General features: G+C 36.9%; 2 protein-coding genes across 4 annotated transcripts in view; both read left to right on the plus strand.

Annotated features, from left to right (window-relative positions):
* Window positions 1–5,993, plus strand: part of FZD3 (frizzled class receptor 3) — a 29,300-nt gene extending 23,307 nt beyond the window's left edge. The window contains exons 7-8 of one of the 2 annotated variants that reach the window (XR_015748545.1): window positions 1,350–3,191; window positions 3,351–5,993. Coding sequence is in view for 1 of the 2 variants with exons in the window: in XM_026671477.2 (XP_026527262.1) it covers window positions 1,350–1,563 (214 nt within the window). In the remaining variant the exon portion in view is untranslated. Of the gene's footprint in view, window positions 1–1,349 lie in introns of both variants that reach the window. The other variant, XM_026671477.2, reaches the window with a different exon arrangement.
* Window positions 5,994–12,880: 6,887 nt separating this feature from the next.
* The window catches only part of ELP3 (elongator acetyltransferase complex subunit 3), an 88,122-nt gene continuing 75,915 nt past the window's right edge, over window positions 12,881–25,087 (plus strand). The window contains exons 1-8 of one of the 2 annotated variants that reach the window (XM_087959985.1): window positions 12,881–12,973; window positions 13,651–13,702; window positions 14,782–14,881; window positions 15,831–15,969; window positions 16,681–16,751; window positions 17,855–17,918; window positions 19,436–19,504; window positions 21,296–21,450. In XM_087959985.1, the coding sequence (XP_087816111.1) occupies window positions 14,805–14,881; window positions 15,831–15,969; window positions 16,681–16,751; window positions 17,855–17,918; window positions 19,436–19,504; window positions 21,296–21,450 (575 nt within the window). In that variant the 5' untranslated portion in view covers window positions 12,881–12,973; window positions 13,651–13,702; window positions 14,782–14,804. The remainder of the gene's footprint in view (window positions 12,974–13,650; window positions 13,703–14,781; window positions 14,882–15,830; window positions 15,970–16,680; window positions 16,752–17,854; window positions 17,919–19,435; window positions 19,505–21,295; window positions 21,451–25,087) is intronic. The other variant, XM_087959980.1, reaches the window with a different exon arrangement.

The following is a 25,087-nucleotide window of genomic DNA, read 5'->3' on the forward strand; positions in this document are numbered from 1 at the left end:
AGAATGGAGACAGAATAATAATTTTAACCCTATCTTCGGAAAGATAGAAACAAAGATAGAGTTGGTATTTGTCCAGAAATGTTTGCATGATGGTTCCATCTCCAAATATAGGCGGTATAGCCCTTCTAAAAGAGCTGGTTATCATAGGTGGAATGCATGACCAGAAAGATATTCACTCAGATGAAATTGGTGCACCAAGCTGCCTGACAACAGTGAGTCATGTGCTAGTCACCACAGAATTAGATTATTATAACATGTTTTATATGAGACAGTCTTTGAAAATGATTCAAAAGCTTTAATTGATACAAAATGCAGTGACCAGTCTGCTAGCAGATAAGTGCTACTATGTTGGTTTTATGCTTCTGGTCTAGTTCAAAGTGCTGGTTTGGCTGTTAAAGCTCCATATGACTTGGCTCCAGAGTACTTTAGGGACTATCTCCTCCAAGTAGCATTTTCCTTGTTCATGCATGCATGCATGCAGGGGAAAGATGTCAGTTATGTCCCCGTGAGAATCCAGACCCTTATTTCCCATTATGATACTCGTTCTATGAAACATTGTGCCCATGAGGTTTCCCTGACACCCATTCTCCCAGTTTTCTGGATGAGAAAAGAATTATTTGAGCAGGCATTCAGATTTATTTGAATAATCACTATACATGGAAGCTATTGTTATTGTCAAAATTATAGAAAAATTACTAGAAAATAATTCATGGAAAATATAGTTATCATTGATCATCAGTTCTCTATCTGTGCTATATATTCAGAGTAAGATTAGCATTCCTTTGTTAGAAAGCTGAAGTTAGGAAAAACTGCTGCCCTTATATTCTTATTACGGGCTTATATGACACATCTAATAGATGATTATAAAATACAGAACAGTGACCTAAACAGGGGTGGGATTCAGGTGGTATGGATTGGTTTGGGCAAACTGGTAGTTCCAGCGATCATTTGGCCCTGCTCACCCCCACCCCCACCCGTGCTATCCTGTCCTATATTTCCTTTGTTTGAAGCCCAGCTGATTGGCGCAGCAGAACCTGTTGAATTTAGGTCCACCACTGGACCTAAATATTTGGCCCCATCCAGTAAGTTTCTTATAGTCAGATTATCCATGGTTAACTTGTCCCTCTGTGAATATAAAATAAGTATGCTTAAAAGTGGAACCAATATTACATACAAGTAATAAACTATGATAAAGTATTTTTTGAAAACTGATAGTCCTGCAAATGAAAATGTTTGGATTAAACTGCAGTACAATTGAGTTTTGCTTATCTAATTTATATACTTGGGAGATAATGGGAATATTTTCAATGCATATGTATTACTAAAACAGATAAGTCTTTATGAATTAGATATACCCCCTGCAGTTACCGTGGAATTGAAGAACGACTACCTCATGGCAGTATGTCCCGATTGACTGATCACTCCAGGCATAGCAGTTCTCATCGGCTCAATGATCAGTCACGTCACAGTAGCACCAGAGACCTCAGTGGAAATCCAGTAACTCACATAACTCATGGCACCAGCATGAACCGAGTTATTGAAGAGGATGGGACCAGCGCTTGATCTGCACTTCTTTTCCCATCTTACAGATATTTTTAAATGAACAGCATCCATTTCTTATCAGAATAATATATCATCTTTTATTCCTCTTATCAGCCAGAATGGCACCCAGTTCGGTCAGTACCTTTTCCTGTAGCTCAAGATTTCTTAGGAAGACTGCCTCTAAGCAAGTTATTGTTGATCAAGTCTACAAGTTAACCATGGATGCATTTAAGATTGGCTATTATATTTATTTATTTGTTGATGTTTCCCCAATCCCTTCTAAAAATCCCTATGCATCTATAAGGGTCATAATACGAAGGCTCTATGAAAAGTTTCCCAAAGTAGAAGACTGGGTTTGCTTTTTTTGTGGAGGGAGAGGGAGATAACTGTTTTGCATTTTTCCATTCTAATTAAATAATAAACTAGTTAGTTATTCTCCCATGGTACAGAATGTAGGCTGCATATTAAAACTGTATAGAAGGCATCAGAGATTATTAGTGAATGCACTGGAAATACAGTAAAAGGAAAAAAATAGCAAAAAGTTAAATTATGGTCTTGATGGAGAGGGAGGGAGTTTATCAACATTTAGTGTCAAGTTTCTTGTTTGTGTTTTGGTAGAAAATATTCCAATTTACTTCTAGTTTTCAAAGAGAAAGAAGCAAAGTAGAGTTGGTTCTTAATTATCAAACTGAATTCAACACCTTCAAAATTCTCATTGAATATGAGAAATTGTTTTGTTAATATAGCTGCTAATGTAGCCTTTAGGAATATTAAGAAAATTCCCCCATGCTTCAGTTCTTTCAGCATCAGTGCCTTGAATGTTTCCTCCTATATCTATTCTAGGACATTTTGGGAGGAAAGGGTTAATGGCCTCTTTCAAAGAATCTGAAGGTGTTGTTTTTGTTTTGTTTTTTGAGAAATGAAGGGCAAGAAGATCCATAAAGTAAAAGTACTTTGAATAATCTGTTATCCTATTTATGAAGAATATTTGCTGGGCCCTGCAGATAGCCATTAAAGAGAAAATGTTGAATTTGATCATTTTCATCTCCAAACTCAAGACATGCATATGGAAACCAGAGGAACAAGTGCAGCCAAACCCTTCATTGTACATATTGTAAGAAGCTTTTTTAATTCGTCTGCCCAATTATGAAGCACTAGTTTTCAGCTTATTATTTCAAAGTTCTTTGATATTTAGGGACCAATTCAAAATGAACAGCAGTCAGACTATAATTCCAGAATAGGGATTTTTCTCATTTAAAGATGCAACTCAAGATATATTGAATAAGACAAAAAGACCAGTTAAATAAAATGGGTTTTACCTCTAAGTTAAAATACAAAGGATGAGTTCTTAACTGCAGTGTAAACCAGCTATAGTTTTGTATTCATTCACACTTATGAATGATATGCATACGAGCAATTTAAATATGCAAACCTACAGTTCTTAATTAAAACATTGCCCATGCTAGTCTTGGACAGTGAACTTGATTTTTCTGAGGCAGCTATTGGCATGAGTTAAGGAAGCACTTGTGTGTGTTTAAATCTACCTCATCTATTGCTCTAATACTACTGCTGGAAAATGATTATTCTGCTTCTTTTTCTTAATATGCATTCTCCCTTATATCAACTTTTAATATATACAAATACGTTAGGTACCTGAATTTAATGATAAACCATTTCATTCTTGGTTCATCAAGAAAAGTAACAGCTGCTGAAATACTTTGCAGCTACAAAAATTAGGCGCAGTACTATTTTAAATTCTAATTTATAAATTGTGAAGTGCCAGATCAGCCGCTTTGTAACTTGATTAGGTACTTTAAATCAATTGGGATCAAGCTAATGTTAATTATGAGAATATAATTATGAGGAAGCCTGAACAGCATCCAAACCATGGTAAGCAAGGATTTTTTTCTGTTCTTTTTCTAGCAAAATTTGCAGTATTTGCATTTCAAGAGAAATATTAATATCAAGGGAGTTTTCCATAAAATGTAAATATAATGTAGGTAGCCCTTGTTATTTGTGGTAGTTCTATTCCAGTCTAACAGCCATTGAAAACAGAATTGTGCTTAACAAGACTTTGAAGAAGTGTACTTTATTCATGAACAAAGCCCATCAGTATTTTGTGCATTTACATACATCCCTCCATTAAAAAAAATACTCTAGAAATCTTCCAAATAGAATAATGTATCAAAGATTAAAGCTATCCAATCCTTTTGCAAATAATAAAATCTGATCTGTATTTACAAACCATAAACAATGGATTGCAGATAACAAAGGTCACCTATACCAACTTTAGAGAAGTGGGACTGGGGAAAAACAAGTTAAACCTCCAGTCTACTGTGTGCTTGGGTTTTTCACATAATTCAAAATAGGCAAAAATAAAAATCTCTTGGTAGGAGAAAATATCCATAGAATTTTGGGAAATTTTAAAAGATCTAGTAAAATAATTTTTTTCTTAATGTCTTTACAATTTGAGTCAGCATGGATTTCCATAGATTTAACTCACTCAGGAAAAAAAATTGTCCTGCGTAGAAAATAGCAACATAGTTTGCTTCTACATTCCAGTCAAAGCTTATACGCCAGCTGCCTTTTTTCTATTAATATAAGGCAGAATGGAGCCAAGAGTTCCCATAGCTATATATCAAAGCCTCTTGAAAGAAAGAAGCAGACAAAAAAACCTGCCACATTCTTTTTTATTATTTAATTTCCTGTTAAAGATACTTACCTTTCAAAATCTGAGATTTATATACTAGCCAGTGCTGCTTCTTAAAAACCTATACTGGGGAATCTCCACTTCTCAGCTGTTGAAATTGGGGCAAGTGCCTGTATTTCCACCTTCATTGCTCAAAGAGGCAGGTAGTTTTCAAAATAATTCTCTTTGCATCATACTTTGCATCATACCTCCTCGGGCAGCTTGCCTGATCCTCTCTAGCCCACAAGAATTATTTTCCTGCCGTTAACCATATTTAAGTAGTGCTGGATAAAACATTTACATGGCATTTTATAAAATTCTATACTTGGTCAGTGTGCAGAAAATCATAAATTGTGATCATGCAGTTGATCTGTACAACTTCTCAAAACTAGAATGTGTTTTTCATTTTTCACATTTTTCACATTCACATTTCATGTGGCCAAAATAGAAAATTCTGGGCTTAATATAGTCTATGTTTATATCAACTAGTACAAACTAATTTGCAATCTTGAGTACTTTTTAAAGAATATTAATAAAACAATCATAGAAATTCCAAGGCATTGGGCTCCATCTTGCCTAAAACTGCTAGACCCAAAGCATCTGTCCCCCCCGCCCTGTGGAAATAGATTGTTTCGACCAGTTCTTCAGTTTAATTTCTCATGTACAAAAAATATGTCCTGTGTTAGCAATACTGTCACCATAACACAGTTTGAGGGTTTATCAGCAGGAGGTTTTTAATTTTATTCTAGGTAATCACAGTAGTTAATCTTTGGTTTTACAAAGGATTTGTTTTTCTCTTTTGCAAAATGACACCACACACACACACACACACAAAGGCTATATTTAGCATTAATTTGTTACTTGGCGTTTTTCTTTTAACTGACTGGGATAAGCATCCTTGGAATGGTGGTTATTTAAAATCTATGTCCAATTTTGAATACAAGTTATGCAGATCACTCTTGTGGTTCTTATATAAAGAAAACTGACTTAAAATGCTACATAAACTAGTTTTAGTAGAATGGTATCTGGGTTGCCATTTGTTCCCCTTGCTGAGAAGCATCATTTGTCCATTCCCCAATTGATTTGATTATGTCACTGTTGCAGGTAATGTTGCAACTATAGCAAATATGGAATATTGAACAATTTAGTAATTAAGTCAGTTTCTGTCAGACTGGCATAGTTAGGCAGAGAAGATAAGTCTTCATTCTAGAAAAAAATAGTTCAGCCTTAGCACAAATCACCTGTATTTAAAGTTGTAATTTGTATAAAATGACTTGATGGGTATAAGCTACTTTTTGCCAGTGCAGAAAAACCAAAATGAAGTAGCAAATTAAAATATTGTTTACTTTCTCTGTTTTCAAACAGAGGGTTTTTTTCTTATATAATTTCTTTTAGGAAAATTCTTCCAAAATTCTAATACTTCTAATCAATGCTGTTATTTCGTGGAGGGTGTGTGTGTGTGTTAAATGTTTCTTTAAACAATCAGGTTTATTACCTTTATCTGAAATTGTGATTTGAGTATAAAATAGATTTGAATACACCAGCATGGTACCTGATTTCCAATTCTAACAATTCAACTTGCACTAAACTCCTTGTAGATTTGATTCCTCATATACAATAAGCCAGCGTCCTACTCAGTTTTATTTTGTTTTTAGCACCTTAACTGTGCATGTACAAACAGTTACCATAGCATTGATTAAGCATTTTGTTTTTGTTTTTTAAAGACTATTTAGAATTTTTTAATAAAAAGACTAAAATGAAAGCTTTGAAGTGTTTGTTGCTCCTTTAACATCTAGGGAGAAGAGTAAACTACAAATGTATACATAGAATGTGCAGGCTTTTAGGGTGAGTGCAGAATTCTGCCATATCCCAGGAGACACATCAAGACTTGCTTTATTTCATGGCAGATTCCATTCCAAAACTGAAAATACAGGCTTCCCCTGGCTTATAAATCTGTTTCCCATAATATCATTAGTTGCTTGACATAATTCCATGACCCAATAAAGCTTTAAAGTAGTGCACCAGAAGCCAAATCCCTTTTTATTCCAAATAAGAATTGCAGTATCAAACTTATCCATGAAATTTGAGGGATTTTTTGGTTGTTTATTTAAATCTATGATTTTTAATATCTGCTGAATATTGGCAATAAAAACCACCATACCAGGTTTTTCACTGCAAGCTGATTATTCACACACTATGCTAAACAGTTAGTGCATTCAGGCATTGTTTTTTTTTTAAATAATCCTAAGTTATTCAAACCTACCAAACAAACTTAACACAGAAGCAGGCAATCTTTTTGAGATTGCAGATGACATTATCATTTTCTTTTTTCCCAAAATTTATTTCCTGAAGGACAGAAGGAGAGTGTCTGGAGAGACAATTGAAAATGTTCAGCTTTTGGGAGAAGGGAAAAATAGGTCTGCTGCACCTCAATTTAACACACACTTTTTATCTTTGGAAACAAAAAGAAATATTGAATATTGTTTGCTGCAAAATTTCAGTGCTGCAATCTTTACACGGTCTGGGGCAACATGCAACACGTGGATAGCCTAGTAGTGTTTGTACCAGGTTATATCTCTTTAGAATAGTCCTGGTATTGAACTAATAATCACATTTGTAGTCTATACATCTGCAAGTCCCTGCAGTAAAATAGATGGTTTCAGGTAAGCTTTAGAAATGCTTTGATTGCTTTTGGTTACTACAGCCATAACAAGCTCCCTCAATAGAAATTAATCCCTATTGCAGTTTCAGTTCTCAAAATTGTGGTCTGCACAATTTGGTTTACGGCATTAAAAGTATACATGTTTTGAACATTTGCTGCAATTTTCATAAAATGTGTAATAGAGATCTAAGAATACTTTTGTCAGCTGTTTGAAATTATACAGAATAAATTGACCGTATTCCTCCACTACATTTGTATGACTTCTTGTAGGCATGCCTTTTCTCTCCTTTGGCTTTGCTCATGAGTTTCTACCAAATACCTTGAAGCATTAAATTGCAGGATAATCCTGCTACAAATTCTACCTGAAAACTGCCAAAACTAACAAGTCTGAACAATATATGAATTCCACTGATAACTACCCTTTCGGAGTGCTTTAACTGGTGAATTATTTATGTGACAAAAGTTGCAAAACTACTTAGACTTGTCATACTAGTACTTTTCTTTAAAAACAGGTAAAAATCCAGTGTGTTACTATCAGTGTTCAGACACAGCTAATTCCTAGCCCAAAATAGTGAATGGGAGCAAGCTTTGGACAGCTGTTATCCCAACAACAAATGAAAAGTCCTTTGTATAAGTCAATTTTATGCAAATATTGCTCAGCTCTACATCATGCAGGCTTAACAAATTGGATCTAAAGCAAAAATCTGACATTACAAGAGTTTCCAGAAGGTTTATAAAAGCTTGTACTGTAATAAAAATGTGGTTCTTTAGGTGAGATCTGTAATTTTTTGTTGTTTATCTTTACTTTGTAAAGGTCTACCCACGCCTGATGTGTTATATCCAAGTGTTTGATCAATTCCCATTATCTAGTGCTTTCTCAACTTAGACAACTAGTTGGAGAATATGGGAGCTCAATGCAGAGCAGAGAAATAATTATGCAGCTTCTATAGAACCATTATTTTCACTTCTGGGCTCTAAGTATTTCTCTACCTGAATACATTTATATATAGTACAAAAGTGTAATATTTATAGTATAACAGTATAGTATTTTTATCCACTATTATTTCTAGTTATAACAAGCAGCTTCAGAGATGTAAAATATATTTACTGTGCAATATCTGAAGTGCTTTTCATTGGTCTGTGGAAAAAGCAGATATAGTAAACAGTACCATGACATCTTTGGAAAAAAATGTCTCATTTTACTTTTATCTGTTCTGGGATCCGAGTTCTGCTTGCAGGATCACTCAGCTCAGTTTAAACTTTATAATAAAAACTATCCAACCTGGGAGCCTTGTTACATGGATAGGCTGATTGTGGCTTAGTCATTGTGCTGTTTTGCTGTCTTCTTTGAACAATTGCTTATTCAGTCCTATTAAATTCTATTAGTAAATAAGCAAAAATTAGAGGGAGCGGTGGTTCTTTTAAATATATGCAAGTAGACAAATACTTAAGAGCCCAGAAGTGCAAATAATGGTTCTCTCTGCCCTATCTCCTGATTTATTGTGCAGAGATATTTAGTAATAGCTATTCTATAAATCCAAAATAAAGGAAAAATAAAGGACTATTGATTTTCTGAATAACAGATTTATCTTGATTTGTGGCCATATTTAATCCCCATCCGTTTTCACTCTGTAACTCTGAGTATTATAATTTGTGCTTGGCCTCACATTCCCTTTCATTTTAATGTTTCCTTCATCACTGCAAGAATTTTCATACATTTTAATATCCAATACTCTCTGAAGTATTCTGAAAATTCTGAAGTTTTCCAGCAGAGCATACAAATAAATGATCCATATTGTGCACACAATATGGGGTGGAAAGGGAGAGGAAGGAGAAGAAGATTGGTAGAGGAAGGGAGAAAGGGAAGGGGGTGGAGAAATGAAGATGGAAGGAAAGGAAAAAAGAGGAAGAGGCAAGGGCCCTAAAGATGAAAACGATCAGAAATGGGAAGAGGAGGGGGGAGATCAGAAAGGAAAGAGGAAGAAAAATGGAAGCGGGGAGAATGAATTCTGGCAAGATGACAGAAAATGAACAGAAGGCAGGAAGGGATGCAACAGGGAAAAAGTCAAAGGGTGAAAGAAAGGAAAAGATTCTGAAGAGCAGATAAAATTATGTTCTATGGCTGTAACTCTGCCCACTTAATTGGGAATAAAACTTGCTCATTTGCATTTTTGTTCCATGCTTGCCATAAGTCCACAATGAAGTTCACCAATAAAGAAAGCAATTTAAAATTAGTAGCAGGTGGCTTTCAAATCATCCATTATCCCCAGCAGGCAGTAAAAGCAATCAGCTAACAGACAAAATCCCTGGGTATACACTCCAAATGAAGGTTATTGCATAGAGCAGGGCTGTCAAACTCCTGGCCCACAGGCCAAATGTATCACGTGTTGCCCACACCCAGTTTAGCAAAGGGGGAAAAAGTCACAATACACCACATGATGATGCAAATTTGACATCCCTGACATAGAGGCTTAGATGGGCAATCTTAAGCAGCAACTTCCAGAATCGGAGCAACCATTAAAAAGGCCTTTTTTGGTGACCTTATCAAATTTAACTGTAATAAATTATGAACACTGTGGAACAGGATTTTGAAGATCTTGCAGACTTACAGAAGAAGAATCCTGTTTGACCAACAAATAATCTATTCAGCATTCTCAGTCACTGAGTGGTAGATCATGCAACTGAAGTTTTTCACCTACAGCTGTCTCTGGCTACAACCAGATTGTATTCAGGCGTTTGAAAACCAGCATGTATTTATAATGGTTGTAACATTGTGGGATAGTGTGATTGACATTTACAACCTTTCCAAGCTGGCTTCCAACCAGGTCAATAAAGGCTATCAGATTTGCTTAGTGACTGATTCATTTAACTGCAGTAATTCACTTAACAGTGGCAAAAAAGTCATATAATTGGATGCAACTTACTTAACTGTCTTGTTTACCAACAGAAATTCTGTCTCCCAATTGTGGTTGTAAGTTGAGTACCGAAATTCCCAGCTAGTTCTACTTTCCATATCCTCAGACTGGATGTATTTATATTTATTCTGTCTACACACTGCAGAAGATCCGGGTGACTTATAATATCTATACAATTAACAGTTAAAAACACAAAACTGCTGGGCTTTTTTGCATCTTTGTGACTTCATAGCAATTTCTGAAAATTAAAGGTATACACTCAAAATCGTATCATAGACATTGGATCTGCATTAGCTGGACTTGGAGCTTGCACATCAGTGAGTGGTTCGTGATCTATTCCATAATCAGCAGTTAACCACATCCTTGTTATTCCACCTCTCTGTACCAATAATATAGTTGATTTGTCTATGACATCTATGTATATAGATTATGTGCATGTCTATAGATGTTGCTTTGATTGCTGGAAGACTAGGTTAGCAATGAAGAAATCAACAGATTGACAGAAACTGATAGGATGATATCCTGATTCATTTCATTTCTGTTTCGTACGCCATTCAGCCTAGCTCCAACTTTGGCATTAGTCTCCAACCATAAGAATCACATCTTGCTTGCATGTTTTACATCTAATTTCATATTGAACTTAGACACAAAACCTATCAACCTTATCTTTTGCATCAGTGGTTGAAGCATAAACTTAGACTGTCTTATTAAAGGATTGTCTGCAAAGCTAATTGATATCATTCAGCGATTGACTTCATTGGACCCAAGTGCCATCCTTGCTATATGTTTTCTGATTACTGAAAGAAAACATTTTGGGGGTGGTGGTCCTAAGTGGTAAACAGTATGGATGGCTGACTGAAAGTATTCAATTTCAGTTTATGTCAATTTGGTAATGCCTAAAATGTCAATGTATAGTTCATGCATTCCATGTCTCACTATGTTAAGCTTTCCTTTGTTCATGCTTCTTTGTTCCATGTTCCCACTGTAATTCAGTCTTTGTAGCTTCGGATTGTTTTTTTTTTTTTTCCTGCATGACCACATCAGCAACTAGAGATCCAGACTTAATCTAGTCATGGTATACCATTAGTACTTTAAAGCAGGGGTCTCCAACCTTGGCAACTTTAAGCCTGGAGGACTTCAACTCCCAGAATTCCCCAGCCAGCAAAGCTGGCTGGGGAATTCTGGGAGTTGAAGTCCTCCAGGCTTAAAGTTGACAAGGTTGGAGACCCCTGCTTTAAAAGATAATCTGAGTAGAAATGATGTATTTGAGGGCCTATCATCCAGCACTATCATCAAATCACTTCATATTTTTATACGTATTTTTCTGCCATTGCCTTCTCCTGTGCAGTATGAAATGAACTTTCTCACTGTCATTAAAATGATCATCTGCCTTCAACATTTTTCTGCATCACTGCTGTTCAATATACAGTAGGCACCTTACTTGTTTTAGTCAGGCAGCAGAGATGACTTTCATGACTTTGGGGATTATAGATATACTCTTGGCATACATTCCCAGCTTTCTTTATTCAGCCCTGCAAGAACCACCATCATCATCATGTCTATGGAGATTCTCAGTCATCCAGGTCATGATTGTCCCCAAAAGTGCTTTTTCAAGGGGCAACTGGATTTTTGTTTTTCCTTGAAAATGGTTCGCTTCTCATCCAAGCAGCTTCTCATCCAAACATACTAACTAGAGCATACAAAACATTTGCTTGACCAATACTTGAATACAGCTCATCAGTCTGGAACCTGCATTACGTATCTGATATTAATACAGTTGAAAAAGTCCAGAAATATTTCACAAGAAGAGTTCTCCACTCCTCTACTCATTGCAGAATACCTTATGCCACCAGACTTGAAATTCTAGACCTAGAAAATCTAGAACTATGCCACCTTTGGTCCGATCTTAGTACATAAAATTATACATTGCAATGTCCTACCTGTCAATCAATACTTCAGCTTCAACCATAACAACACTAGAGCACACAATAGATACAAACTCAAGGTTAATCGCACCAAACTTGATTGCAGGAAATACGACTTCAGCAACAAGAGTGGTCAATGTCTGGAATACTCTACCTGACTCTGTGGTTTTTTCCCCAAAACCCAAAAACTTTAACCTTAGACTGTCTACTATTGACCTCACCCCCTTCCTATTTCTTTTTTGTTTCTTTTTTTCTTATATGTATCCATTTCATGTATTCATAACCATGTTTATACTTATACCTGTTATCTTATAATCGCTTGACTAAATAAATAAATAAATAAATAAATAAATAAATGTCCGGCTGCCTCTTGAAAAAGCATCATTGGGACACCACTAGGCAATGTAGCAGGACTCATTACATGTTTGTCAGTCATACATTATTATGAGAATTCCAAACATGGTCGGTTTTTACTAAAGAATAGTTAAATAAAACATGCAAACTTGTTGTGACAGCAAACCGTGTCTACTAAAAAAAGCGAATCGATGGCCTTGCTGGAAAGAAAGCAACCGCAAGTTAATCTCTTTGAAGGCAAGAGGGCTGAGTTAGGTTCACTTTAAAACGGCGGTTCTCTACGTGCTTATTCGACCTGAAGAGATACCAGATCCGGGCTGCAAAAACCTTTAAAATTCCTAGGTGGCAGCAAAATTACAATTTTGTGCTTCCTCCTGCCATCCGGCCTCCGGATTTTGCAGTACGTAGCCATACATAAATTCCACAGGGCCATAAGGCAGAGATGGGGAACAATGACTTTTTATGACTTGTGGACTTCAACTCCCAGAATTCTTGAGCCAGGCAGAATTCTGGGAGTTGAAGTCCACAAATCATAAAAGGGCCATCGTTCCCTACTCCTGCCATAAGGCATCAATACGCGTCTTGGCTCCGGCGGAATATCGTCAGTTCGAAGAGGCGGGACGTTTCGCGCTCCACCAATCCCTTCTCCTAGTGCGCGCTCGACTCTGACAATCTCGCTCAGAAAAAAAAAAAAACTGCCTACTCGATTCCCCGGATTTCTTTCTTTCTTTTGCGGCACTGTCGTGAAGAATAAAGAGATTTGCCTAGAGCGGAATAACAGAAGCTCCTGCTTGACGGCCGGAGAAAAGAAACGGGGAGGGGGAGGTCTTGAGAAATCGTTTCGTTGTCGCCAGGGGGACTTTCGCCATGAGGCAAAAAAAGAAAGGTTAGAAAGGGGACGGGACAGAAGGGATATTGGTATGAAGCCTTCTAAAACAGATGCCCTCAAGAGGCATGGGATCGGGTGTGGGGCCCGCGCTATCTGGGTATTCTGGGAAATGTAGTCCCACTACAACTGGAACGCCTCAGTCTCGTGTACCCCGATAGGAAGTTGCGACCGAGATGGCTTTTAAATATGATCGGCATCATTAGCACAAAAAGGAATAATTTCATCATGAAAATGCTTGTTGGGTGTTCAGAGACTTGAAGCGTCCAGAGACTGTTCAGCGTCCAGGTTAAAGCATCCCAAGGAGAGAACAGTCTGTTTTCCACCCAAACACATCCACTTGGAGGGGAAACCACCACACTCGATCACAATCTGCCCTCCCGTAATTTAAATCTATGATCCCAGATCCTGCCCTCTGGGGCAGTAGAGAATCTGCTGGACCCCTTTCAGGGATTTAACAATGCTGATATATCCTGTTAAGCTCCAGGTTTCTTTACTCAAGACTTATTCCCAGTTCCTTCCATGTCTCTTCATAATTTGTGTGTGTGTGTGTGTGTGTGAGAGAGAGAGAGAGAGAGAGACCCTTTCAAGTCAGTGTTGACTTCTGATCTGGACAAGTCCCTGCAGTTTTCTGGGTCAGGATTTTCAAAAGTGATTTGCCATTGCCTGCTTCTTAGGTCTGGGAGAGAGTGACTGGCTCAATGTCATTCAGCTGACTTGGTGCCTAAGGTAGGATTAGAACTCGTGGTCTCCTGATTTCTGCCTACTGCCTTAACCATTACACTAAACTGACTCTCTTCTTACTTGATTTCTGATCGTCTGATCATTCTTGCTGCTTTTCTCTAATTTGTTCCACTTTGCCTTAATCCATACTATGTAGTGTCCCAAGCATAGTATTGATGGTAGGATCTGACTAAAGCAAAACAGAGTGGCTATTTCTGCCATTTGGAAATTACATTTCTGTTATGTTAATGCTGCCTAAAATTGCATTTATATTCTTCTGCAGCCCAATTACATTGTTGGTTTAGTTTATAATCTGTTCCTTGGCCTGGTAGGACAAATATCACCTTTGCTATCTGTGCATTTGATATTTTTTCCACTTATCTTGCCTCTGTTAAACTGAATTTTGTAACTTTTGGTCCACTTCTCTAAAAAAAAAAAAAGGCTTTTTTTCAGTTTCCTTTTGGTCTTCTAGGTATTATCCCATCTCAGATTTCATATGCATTTCCTGCATCATCTCCTCCAAGCCATTATTGAAAGTATTGAAAAGTATAAGGCCAAAGTTTGAACCCCATAGTACCCAATGTCAGTTCAGTTTGATAAAACTTGGTAAATGCTTAATGAGTATGATTTTCCAATAAGCTAGGCATTTTCTTAATTGCCATATCCTCCAGTCCATGACTATTCTGTGTGAATAGTTCCTTAGAAAAGAATAAACGTTTATGGAAAAATATAGTTCCTCCAAGAACTCTTTCTCTATTACCTTCCTTCTTGGAGCCTTCAAACATCCTTGAGGAAAGTTAACTAAGGGAGACCTAAAGTTTTCACTTCATCCTCTGCAGTATGTACTAGTTATCTTGCCTATTACCTGAAGATAGCATTTCCTCAACTCACACATCATCTACTGCAGGGCAGGGCAGATGCCACATTGATTAGTACTAAAGACACTTGTGTTCTGTGACTCTGGTGAATAGGCTTTGAGAGAAGAGAAAGGCTATTCTGTCAGAGAGAGCACAAGTCAGTTTACAGTTGTATGTGAGAAATCACTTTTGCACAGGCACTATCATAACCTTTTACTTCTATTTTAGGAGATTTCAGCCGAGCAGAACTTATGATGATGACTATAGCTGATGTCATCAAACAACTCATTGATGCCCATGATGAGGGCAAAGATGTGAACTTAAACAAGTGAGTTATCTTCTATTTCTTCTTTGCTCTTCAACATTTTACAGTATCTGTCTTCCTCACTTTTTATGGGAAAGGCAATGCGCTGTAAAAGATTTGTATCAGAGGTTGTAGAGAGCAAACAACACTAGGTTGGAGTGAATACTAGTGTATCAGATTTTAGTAAATAGCAAAAGATAATTGGAGATAGGCTGTTCTACAGACCTCTATGCCATGAGTAGCTCTTTAATTGACCACCAACACCTTCAGTTTCACCCAAAAATCCACTGACAACCAAATCAGCTTGTGGTGTACCAGTTGTTTAGGCATATAGTAAGGTATGCACATCAGTACTTGTGCCACTGCATTCTAGACTACAGTTTATGAGTTAACATCACAGACAGCCCTCACGTACAGAGCAATGCCACCCCATCCAGAATGAAAAATAGACTTTCAGGTCTAGGCAATCCCCAAATCCTTAGCCACTCAGTCTTGCTAGATTGAGCTTAAGTGTATTCCTGTCTATCCAGAATCTAAGATGCTGAGATGGAAGCTTAAGAGTATCATTTGGCTAGCCCAAAGATTAAATAAGTGCAAATAACTGATATCTAACTCCTTGCCAATAGCCTCACCCAGTGGCTTTATGTAGATATTGAATAAGATCGGAGAGAGAATAAAATCATAAGACATCATCCAAAGGCAAGAATATAGGGCTGGAGCTCTTCCCTCCTATTAGTACCACCTTTTTTGTACCTGTTGCAGTAACTCCAATATAATTGTAATGAAGAAAGACATATATAATAGAAGCAAACTGAATCTTTCTGATTATTGACCATAACATTAATAATTTCTTGCCAAGGCAAGTTTAAATATTGATGTGAACTGACATGAATTGAAATCCAAATCATCTGGAGAGCATCAGGTTGCCTCTCTCTATTATATAGCCTCTAAGTTGCATGGCTTTCAATTTTAGGATTAAAACAAGGACGGCTGCCAAGTATGGCCTTTCAGCACAGCCACGCCTGGTTGACATTATTGCTGCTGTTCCCCCTCAGTACCGCAAAGTGCTGGTTCCTAAGTTGAAAGCAAAACCCATTCGAACTGCTAGTGGGGTAAGTGTTTATTTGTTTGTTTTTCATGTACAAGGTCCCAGAGTCAATGATATGGATTTCCACTTGAAAAAGATCAGTACTGTACCTGAGATCCTGGAATCTATTGCCAACCTGAATAGACCAAAGGAAAAGAAATTTTAACATTGCAAAATTTGTTTGTGCTTTCTTAAAATCTGATATCCACCCAGTTGTGCACAAACATAAAAATAAAATACATACTTAGAATTAAAGTATACAATGACTTTGAACAGTTGCTGAGCACATGAAATTGCTAAGAATGAAAACCAAATTTATTTTGTGTTGCTCTAAACAACTTTAAGAGGAAGTAATTTCATTGTTGCAATGAAGAACATTTGTTACTGTGTGACAAAAAACCTCCCAGGAAATTCTGAGTTTGCCATCCCTAAAGTATTGAAGCAGATGGACTCTGTCCTGTACTAAGGCAATTTCTACTTTCTTCTGTAGTAATATTATGTTTCCCTAGATTTATATTTTTCCTAGGTAAATTGTTGATATTTTCTAATTAGTTTAACAGTTACTGTCAAATCATCAGACATGCATAGGGCTATGCCTGTTTTTTTTTTTAATTCAAATCCTTTTGAATTCAAAGCACCTATCTCAAAACGCCCCTCCTTAAATCATCAATTGCAAAAGTTGATTACAAAAAAATCAGATATTTAATAACTTCTCTGCAACACTCCTTTCTTTCAGATTGCTGTTGTGGCAGTAATGTGCAAACCACACAGATGTCCACATATTAATTTCACAGGAAATATATGTGTGTGAGTACCTAATAAGATGTCAGAATATCTTAAATACTTAGCCAAAATATAGATTTTCTTGTTTGCTTGTTTTTTTTAACTTTTTTTTGTTTAGAATCTTTTGCACTGGAATAAAAAATAAATATGAAGGAATGCATTAAAGTATTCCGCTTCATTGAAAAATAAATTCCTAATAATTGTAAGCATCCTTTTTAAAAATAACAGAGAGGCTGTGTTCTTTCTTTAGACTCATCTAAAATGAGGCTTGTGTGCGTATGTTATTTTTCTATAATTATACCTGTTCTTGAAGACATAGGTGCACCACTTTTTTCAGGCAAATGGCTGAACTTGGCATTTGATAGTGTAACGAGTATTCCAAAATCAAAGATGTAGCCTAAATGTAACATTTTCATGTCAATTTACAAACTTGAAAGGACTCCAGCCATTTTTTAGGAAATAAAAATACTGGGTAACTGCAATTCAGTGCTTTTTTTTTTTTTTTTTGTAAATGTGCTCCGGTAATGGATTTTTTGCAAGAAGTTTTTTTTTAAGTAATGTGGGCCTCAGACTTCAACCATGATTTGTGGAGTAGGGAACAATTTACACACAGGTTTGGTTTGCAAATTATATTTAACAATGGCTTTTCTAATAACAAACTAAGGTTTATAACTACAATGGCTGTTGCAAATAACACACTGAACCAGTACCAAAGAAACTACATTATGCTGTAGCATATTACAGCCATGGATTTTTCTAGCAACACTCATTATCAACTTTGCCTTTCAGAAAATAATGTTGGGACTGTTTTTTCTAGTATATCTGAGGTTCCAAACCACTCTTTGAACTGGAAGGTCTCTGATTCACTTCTTTCTTCTGTCTTGGAATTGGTCAGTAACCTACTATAAATTGAACTCCTTTCCTGGCACTGCATCATAGGGGCTGGATCTATTTAAGCCAATAGCCTGCTTCCTACAAGGGTCATTTGAAAGTTCATTGAAACAGTTCTTTTGCCTTCAAACATCTGTTATTCATTTAAATGTACACAGTTTAAGGGTTGCCAACCCAAGCTTTTAATTATAAGCTTAACCTCTAGCTATGATTTCATTTTCTTCTTGAAAATACAGATACTGTCCTGGAGGGCCTGATTCAGACTTTGAATATTCAACACAATCTTACACTGGATATGAGGTACTGCTCTCATGGACCTGTTGGTCCTATTTCAGGAAAAAACAACTTTACTATAAACCAGAATATCAAAAATATTGCGGGGGGAGGGGGCAGTTTATTTTACATTCATCAAATAGTGATGGCTTTGGATTTTCTTTCTTTCAATATTTCACAACTGGACTTGTATCTGGTAATTATTTGTCTCAAGTGTGAGATGGTAATTCTTGAGATAATATTTTAGAAATTAAGTTAGAAATGAAGAGATGGTTAGGGGTACAGGTAAGTATACCTTCTACATTGTTGTACTGATACTGTTAGATTCATGTAACAGCTTCCTCAACCCAGTGTTCTACTGGAGTATGTTGGATTTCAGCTCCCTTAATTCTCATCTAGAATGGACAATGCATATGGAGGACCTAAGTTCAAGAAAATACTTGAAGAATTACATTTGTGAAGTAATATATTAATATATTAAGACTTTTCCAAATTATGCTTCCAAAAGTATTCCATTACATCTCCCATTGTCTTCAGTTAACATAGCCACTAAGAGTGGTCTCTGTTTTCAAAAAGACACTTAGCTTTTTATTAAATTGATAGCTGACTGAATCTGGCTATTTGCTAAAGTCTGAATATGAACTGGAAGCAACTTTTAAAAAATTATATTATATTGAGTTAGATACCTTTTTCCCTAACTCCTTAATCTATTGATCTCGTATATCCATACCACATACTTAGGATTGCTTTGAAAATGGAGATTGTACAAAATTATTTTATAATCACTCCATTACACAGATGGAGACTTACTTATGAAATCCCATTTGGACAGCATATGTGAAATTGATTTGCACATATCATATTAAAATTAATTCAGCTCTTAGAGCTAAACCCAAATCAGATACATACAACACATAGTACCTTCCAAAGTCAAGGATGAGGTTTCTAGAACTTTTCTGGACATTGCTACTTAAGTATGTGATAGAATTCATTATTAAATAAAAGAATGGTCATCTTGTTTGCAGCATGTAATTTACATTTACATTACATAACTTTTAGTTTATATACTGAACCTGTTCACTTTTTTAATATGCTGAACACCATTTTTGACCAAGATTGAGTAATCCTCAGACCACTAAAAGCTATATCCTGATCTAGCAAAAATAAAATTTGACAGTATAGTACAGTTAGGAATTTGGATTTGATGTATTATTTTTCATCAAATCAGTATCAACTCTTAACAAACACATAGATTTTCTCAATCTGTCCATAATGTAAGAGTTCAAGTCTTCACGGAATACCATTCACCATTGTGACTGAGTCCATCCAACTTGCTAATGGTGGTTCTCTTTTTTTCCCCTTCCACCTGTCCCATCATTAGAATCTTCTACATACCACTAAGTTTTTACATAATTGATGTGAAGTATTATAAGATAATTTGATCTCTATCATTTGTCCCTGGTGCGAGAGGAGTTTGAATTATAGACGCTTTAAAACAATCTTGCTAGTTGTTTCCTAAGGAATATTGTTTTGTTTTCTTGCAGCCAACATCTATGAGAGCCATACGTGCCAGATATGATCCTTATCTCCAGACCAGACACCGAGTTGAACAAGTAAGGATTCGTTATGGTGGAAGAATGTGATGATGGGATAAAAATTAAGCAATTTAGTTCTTTGTAGCTAAATGCAAAGCTTAGTCTTCAACTATGTCCATGATCTTAGGTAGTAAAACCAACTTAGCATTCATGGAGATTAACCGATTCACAAAAGATTCTTTCACGTAGGAAAAGCATCAGTAAAAATGAAAACTGAATCAAAAGGAAAATATGCTGAATGCCAAAGGGTTACAGTATGGCAGAGCTGGATCTGAAGCCCTGCACCCAAAGCATCTAGTAAACTTTTCCTTTCTCCCCACCTTTCCCTTAGTTATCTTTAACTGTCAAATTACATTCAAACAAATTGTTTTGCAACAGACCCTGGCTTGGCAGGCTGGATGATAACACATTCCATTGCATGAACTTGGAACTGCCAGCGGCTCTCACGTGGCACAAACAGTAGTTTCAATTCCCCTTTATCCCAGCCTCCTTTCTACCTCCCCTCAGCTTCCTCCCCCCCATTGCCTATGGCATACTGGCATTGGTAAAGCATGGCTGTAGCAGGATGGCAGTCCTGAACAATTACTCTTAGCCACTGCAGCAAATCTAAAGTTTATCTAAAGATCAGGACTAGATTAAAAACTTCCACTAAACTCTGAACCTTTTTCATTGAAAAAATTACAATCTCTTCAAGAGGGAAAGGATCCCACTAATATGACCTATACTGCTTGGACTTCATAAATTAACATCAACTTCTTGAATGGTGACCTGCAGAGCTCTTATGCCAGAAGTTAAGCATTCTCCACCATGTTATTTCATTCAAAAAGTTGTCTTACACTGAGTTAGACCACTTTTTTTTTTTTTAGCCAAAGGTTATTTATCAAGCCAGCGAAAGACGACTTTTTGCCGAAAAACAGCCTCCAATTGGGGGGTCGCCGGGGGGTTATACGGGGCACCAGAAGGGAAGCACGCGGCGTGGGCACTTTTAACGTGGAACGGATCCCGTGAAGACCGAAGGAGCAGCCAGCCTTCTCCCAGCTCCCAAGGAAACGAGGCTCGCACCGCCCGAGCTCCGCTGAGGTATCCGGCTGGGGCTGTCAGGAGTTGTTACCGCTGGCGCGGCTCGCGCGCCCAGTCCCGCATTGCCTCGGGAAGGGAAAGGCAAAACCAGGAGCCGCTGCTGCCATTGCAAAGCGCCGCGCGGCTCTTCCTTTTTGCCTTTCCCTTCCCGAGGCAACGCGGGACTGGAGTCCGCCGGAGCTGCGCCAGCGGTAACAACTCCTGACAGCCCCAGCCGGATACCTCAGCGGAGCTCGGGCGGTGCGAGCCTCGCTTCCTTGGGAGCTGGGAGAAGGCTGGCTGCCCTTTCGGCTTCACGGGATTCGTTTTCCACGGTGCACAAAAGTGCCTCAAAAAAAAAAAAGTGCAAAAGTGGAAGGCGTGCGGAAGAGGGGCGAGTATATAACAAACTATATTTTGAGTGGAAATGTTGGGGGTCGCCTTATACGCCGGGTCGCCTTATACGCCGGCATATACGGTATATAACCTCCCAACAAATCTCTTACAGGGTGAAAAAAGTAGTCTTCCTCTACAAGTTTGCAAATACTATTCAAAATAAATAAATGAATAAATATAATTTTTTATTAAAATGTTGGTGTGGAGAAAGCAAGAGTACTCTAAATATTCTACCCTATCTGTCCATACTCCTAGAATATCCTAGAACAGTAATGGCCAAAGGTTAAAGAGAGGCATAACATAATATGTGGTAGATGTTGGCATGGTTCAAAAGACTTGATCTTATTTTTACAGCTGAAGCAGCTGGGCCACAGCATAGACAAAGTGGAATTCATTGTGATGGGTGGAACATTCATGGCTCTTCCAGAAGAATACAGAGATTACTTTATCCGTAATTTGCATGATGCCTTATCAGGCCATACGTCTAACAATGTAGCAGAAGCAGTCAAGTAAGTATCTTATGCAGCAGAAACTTTGGTGCATTGGTTAGTTTTCTATGTTAGTTTGCTTATTGTACCTGAGAGTTATATCATATGGATGTTCACAGTGAAAATTACCCTGATGTCTTTAAATTTTTCTGGTGAGGTTTAAGATATTTTGAAAAAATATTGTAAAAATCATTAAGACCAACAGTGATAACAATGACTGACTATGGAAGCTGCTGTACTATTAACTAAAAAGGGATCAAAAGCTTGTACAGAAGTTTGTTCCTGCTGACTAATTCCATTTTGTTGTCTGTACCATTGCTTATTCAAGAGAAAGAACGAGAACCAAGGCAAAAGTTAAGGGAAATGAGATATTTATCAGCAGATAAAAATTGATGAATAATTAGATAAGGATAGCCTCTATCCAAGAAATGTTAGATATATGTCCTTTATGATAATATAACAAAACTATGGAACTTGCTACCAGCATTGACCTCAACAGTTAAAAAGTAACCGATGTATTACTCGTTTTAAATAAGACCAAAGGAAAATTAAATTAATTAAAGGCCATCATGAATGATTTTTATCTTGGGTAAATTGGTAGAAAGCAGCATTAGCTTTAGTAACTATTATAACATTTGTTGAATATGGATCAATATGTTATATAGAGGTAAAGCAAACCAGCTGTCTAGAATTGCTTTTGATTACATCCTTCATCAAGTACTGCTGAATAAATGTAACCACCTTAGAATATATCGGTAGGTAACTTCATGGAATAATAATAATAAGCAGCAAAGTGTAGACTAAACAGATAAATTTTATTAATTTCTGTAGAGGAACATTTTAAAAGAACAGTTGGATTTTGAAATAGTTGGGTAAGTGATTTGGAGTTGATGGTGAATAGTGGTGCAGTCCAGTTTCTTAATGATACCTAATTAAAATATAAAACATTAGGAAATTCTGAAAAATCCCTGGAAAGTCTAAGCATTCTAATCTTTCATATAATTTCATATAATGGGGACAGACATAAGACATCTCTCCTCTTATCCTTGAACAGATAATAAGAGGTTCATGGATGTTAGTAAGATTCACAAGATAAGAGAAATTTAGGTCTCTGCCTTTGAAGTCAAAAATTAACATTGTCATATCCTAAAATTCATAAAGTTTTGTGAAACATGACTATAAAACCATGTACGGTAGATACAATGTTCATTCTAGAATCTTAAAAATTTATTTCCTCTGGAGGGCAGCAGATACTTAAAAGTTTATTAGGAAAAAAATATTCACTTGATTTCCCAGAGTTGCTCTTCAGGTGTGACTTGATAGTCATAAGTTAAATAGAAAAAATATTATACGGTAGGTGGGATCCGACTGGTTTAACTACCGGTTCGGTGATTTTATGTTTTGCTGCATGCGCGTGTATATCGTCAGCTAGCTGCCTGGACAGCTGAGCAGCGCTGCGCGTGAGTGCACAGCAATTGAACAAGCTCTTTTTTCCTGCTTTTTCAACCGCAGCTGTGTCGCACAAAGCAGCTGTGGTTGAAAGAGCAGGAAATAAAGGTCAGGTAGGAGCCCGGGCGGGCAGGTGGGCCAAAACAGCAGCAGACATAGAACCGGTTCTATGTATGTTCTCTGTCTGCTGCTCTTCAGAGCAGAGTTCTACAGAGGTGGACAGAACCGGTAGAATCCCACCCCTGAATCTATAACTTTAGCTCTTTCTCAGACTATTGAGCTGGCATATTGCCAACAGGGGTTCATTAATCTTTCTTGAAGGCACTTGCTTGAAACACTCAAATTGACAGTTTGCTTGTGCATGTATTCAGACAGCTATATAGAGAAGATCTATAGATGTGTGGTGCACCTATTGAATGTAGTATGTTTCCACAATCAACTCTGGCATGTCCAAGTAGGAGTACAAAGGTCAACAAAGTCACTGCTTATTAACATATAGGTTTCTCCAATCTAGTGCATCTGGATTTGTTGGATCACATCTTCCATAATCCCTACACAATCTAGGTTGGCATAACCATATATGATAACAATACCTCAATCAAGGAACTACTAACTCAGACAAACAAGTTAACAGTAAACAGCAGCCCCATCGAGAAACCACTAAGACCACTCCCACCAACACTGACAGGGCAAGCCACTGAGTATATAAAATGAGAGCAAACCCCACTCCCTTTTAGCACTGATGATAGTTCCTAGTTTGGTAATGAAATGTGTGTGTGTAAGAAAACAACCAAGCTCAGAGGGCACCAAGGACCACACAATTCAACCCTGAGCTACAAATATTCTCTTCTATTGATAATAACAAGCTAGCTGGAATAGTCTGTTTTCTACACAGTATTCCTGCATTTCAATAATCAAATGATTGTTTTATGTTATTTTACATTGTTTTGTGGTTGATTTTCTTATATTTTAAAATCCTCTTTTGTAGAGGTGTGTGTGCATATGTATACATAAAAAACCATTAGTCAGAAATATCGTTGTCAGTTTATAGCTGAAACCCCAATGGAGGAAAGTCAGTAGGTCGTGATGAAAATAGATGAATGTTTTAATCATGATGTCCTCTTATAATGCAAGATATTAAGATGTATTGGCAAGCTATAATCTGGGAGGGGTGTTGTTCTGGTTTATTATAGAATGTGAATGTACCTAATTACATATTATTCAATATACCATGGTTAAACAAAGTTAGTCCAAAGTTCTAAAGCAATCATTATTACTTGAATTGGATAAGTCCTATATAGCTTGATCCCTTAGGGACATGGTAGTACATTTTCAGACTAAGGTTTCTCATTTCGTTGAAGCATAAGATTTGTGAGCTCACTTCATCAGATGCAATGGAATGGCTAGATTGATGTCAGATTTAAATTGGAATGAGTCAGAGAGGAATTGCTGATCAATTGGGTGAAAAATTGCTTGTGTATTATCACCCTTTCATTATATTGCATCCAATGAAGAGAGTCATAGCTTTCAAAAGCTTATACCTCTTAATAAAATTCGTTAATCTGAAAGATGCTACTAGCCTTCTTCTGATATTGGGCTACCATAGACTAACACAGCTCTCTTCCTACAATATCTGATCCCTTCATTGATCAAAATATCCTAGCAGTACAAAGAGATTGTGAAGTTGATAACTTCCAAAAGGAAGTCCCACAGCTTTTCTCAACGTGGCTCCAAAAATGTACTATTTTACTTTAAATATCATGTACTGTATACAGTATTGATTGCCAATATAGTATAGTTGTTAAGGCATTGGAAATAGTACAGAGGTCAGTGATGACTTTAGGCTAGTCATGTTCTCTCAGACCCAACCTATCACACTGAATTGTTGCAAAGATTAAATTTGGAAAGACTTTCCCATATATACCTGTGCTGTGTTTTCATGTTCAAAGAACTATTCTGTAGGACAGAGTTGAGGAAACATTTTGTTTAAATGTCTTTAATCATTAATTTACTTTATAGGGCTAACTGATTGAAAAGTAATTTAAAATGCTTTCAGAATGCTTTAAAAATGCCACTTGGGCCCAATACAACAATAAGGAAGATACATATATTTTCTGGAGAAACTTCAAGCCTACTTTAGATGAAGGGATAGTGAGTTTTTTCTGGAGCAGGCAGTGTCTGTTTAGACCAGAGGTCTCATTCTCGTGGC

This window comes from Notechis scutatus, chromosome 1 (genome assembly GCF_049901735.1).
Source record: "Notechis scutatus isolate UNSWTSFEM ecotype Mainland chromosome 1, rNotScu1.2, whole genome shotgun sequence".
NCBI lineage: Eukaryota > Metazoa > Chordata > Lepidosauria > Squamata > Elapidae > Notechis > Notechis scutatus.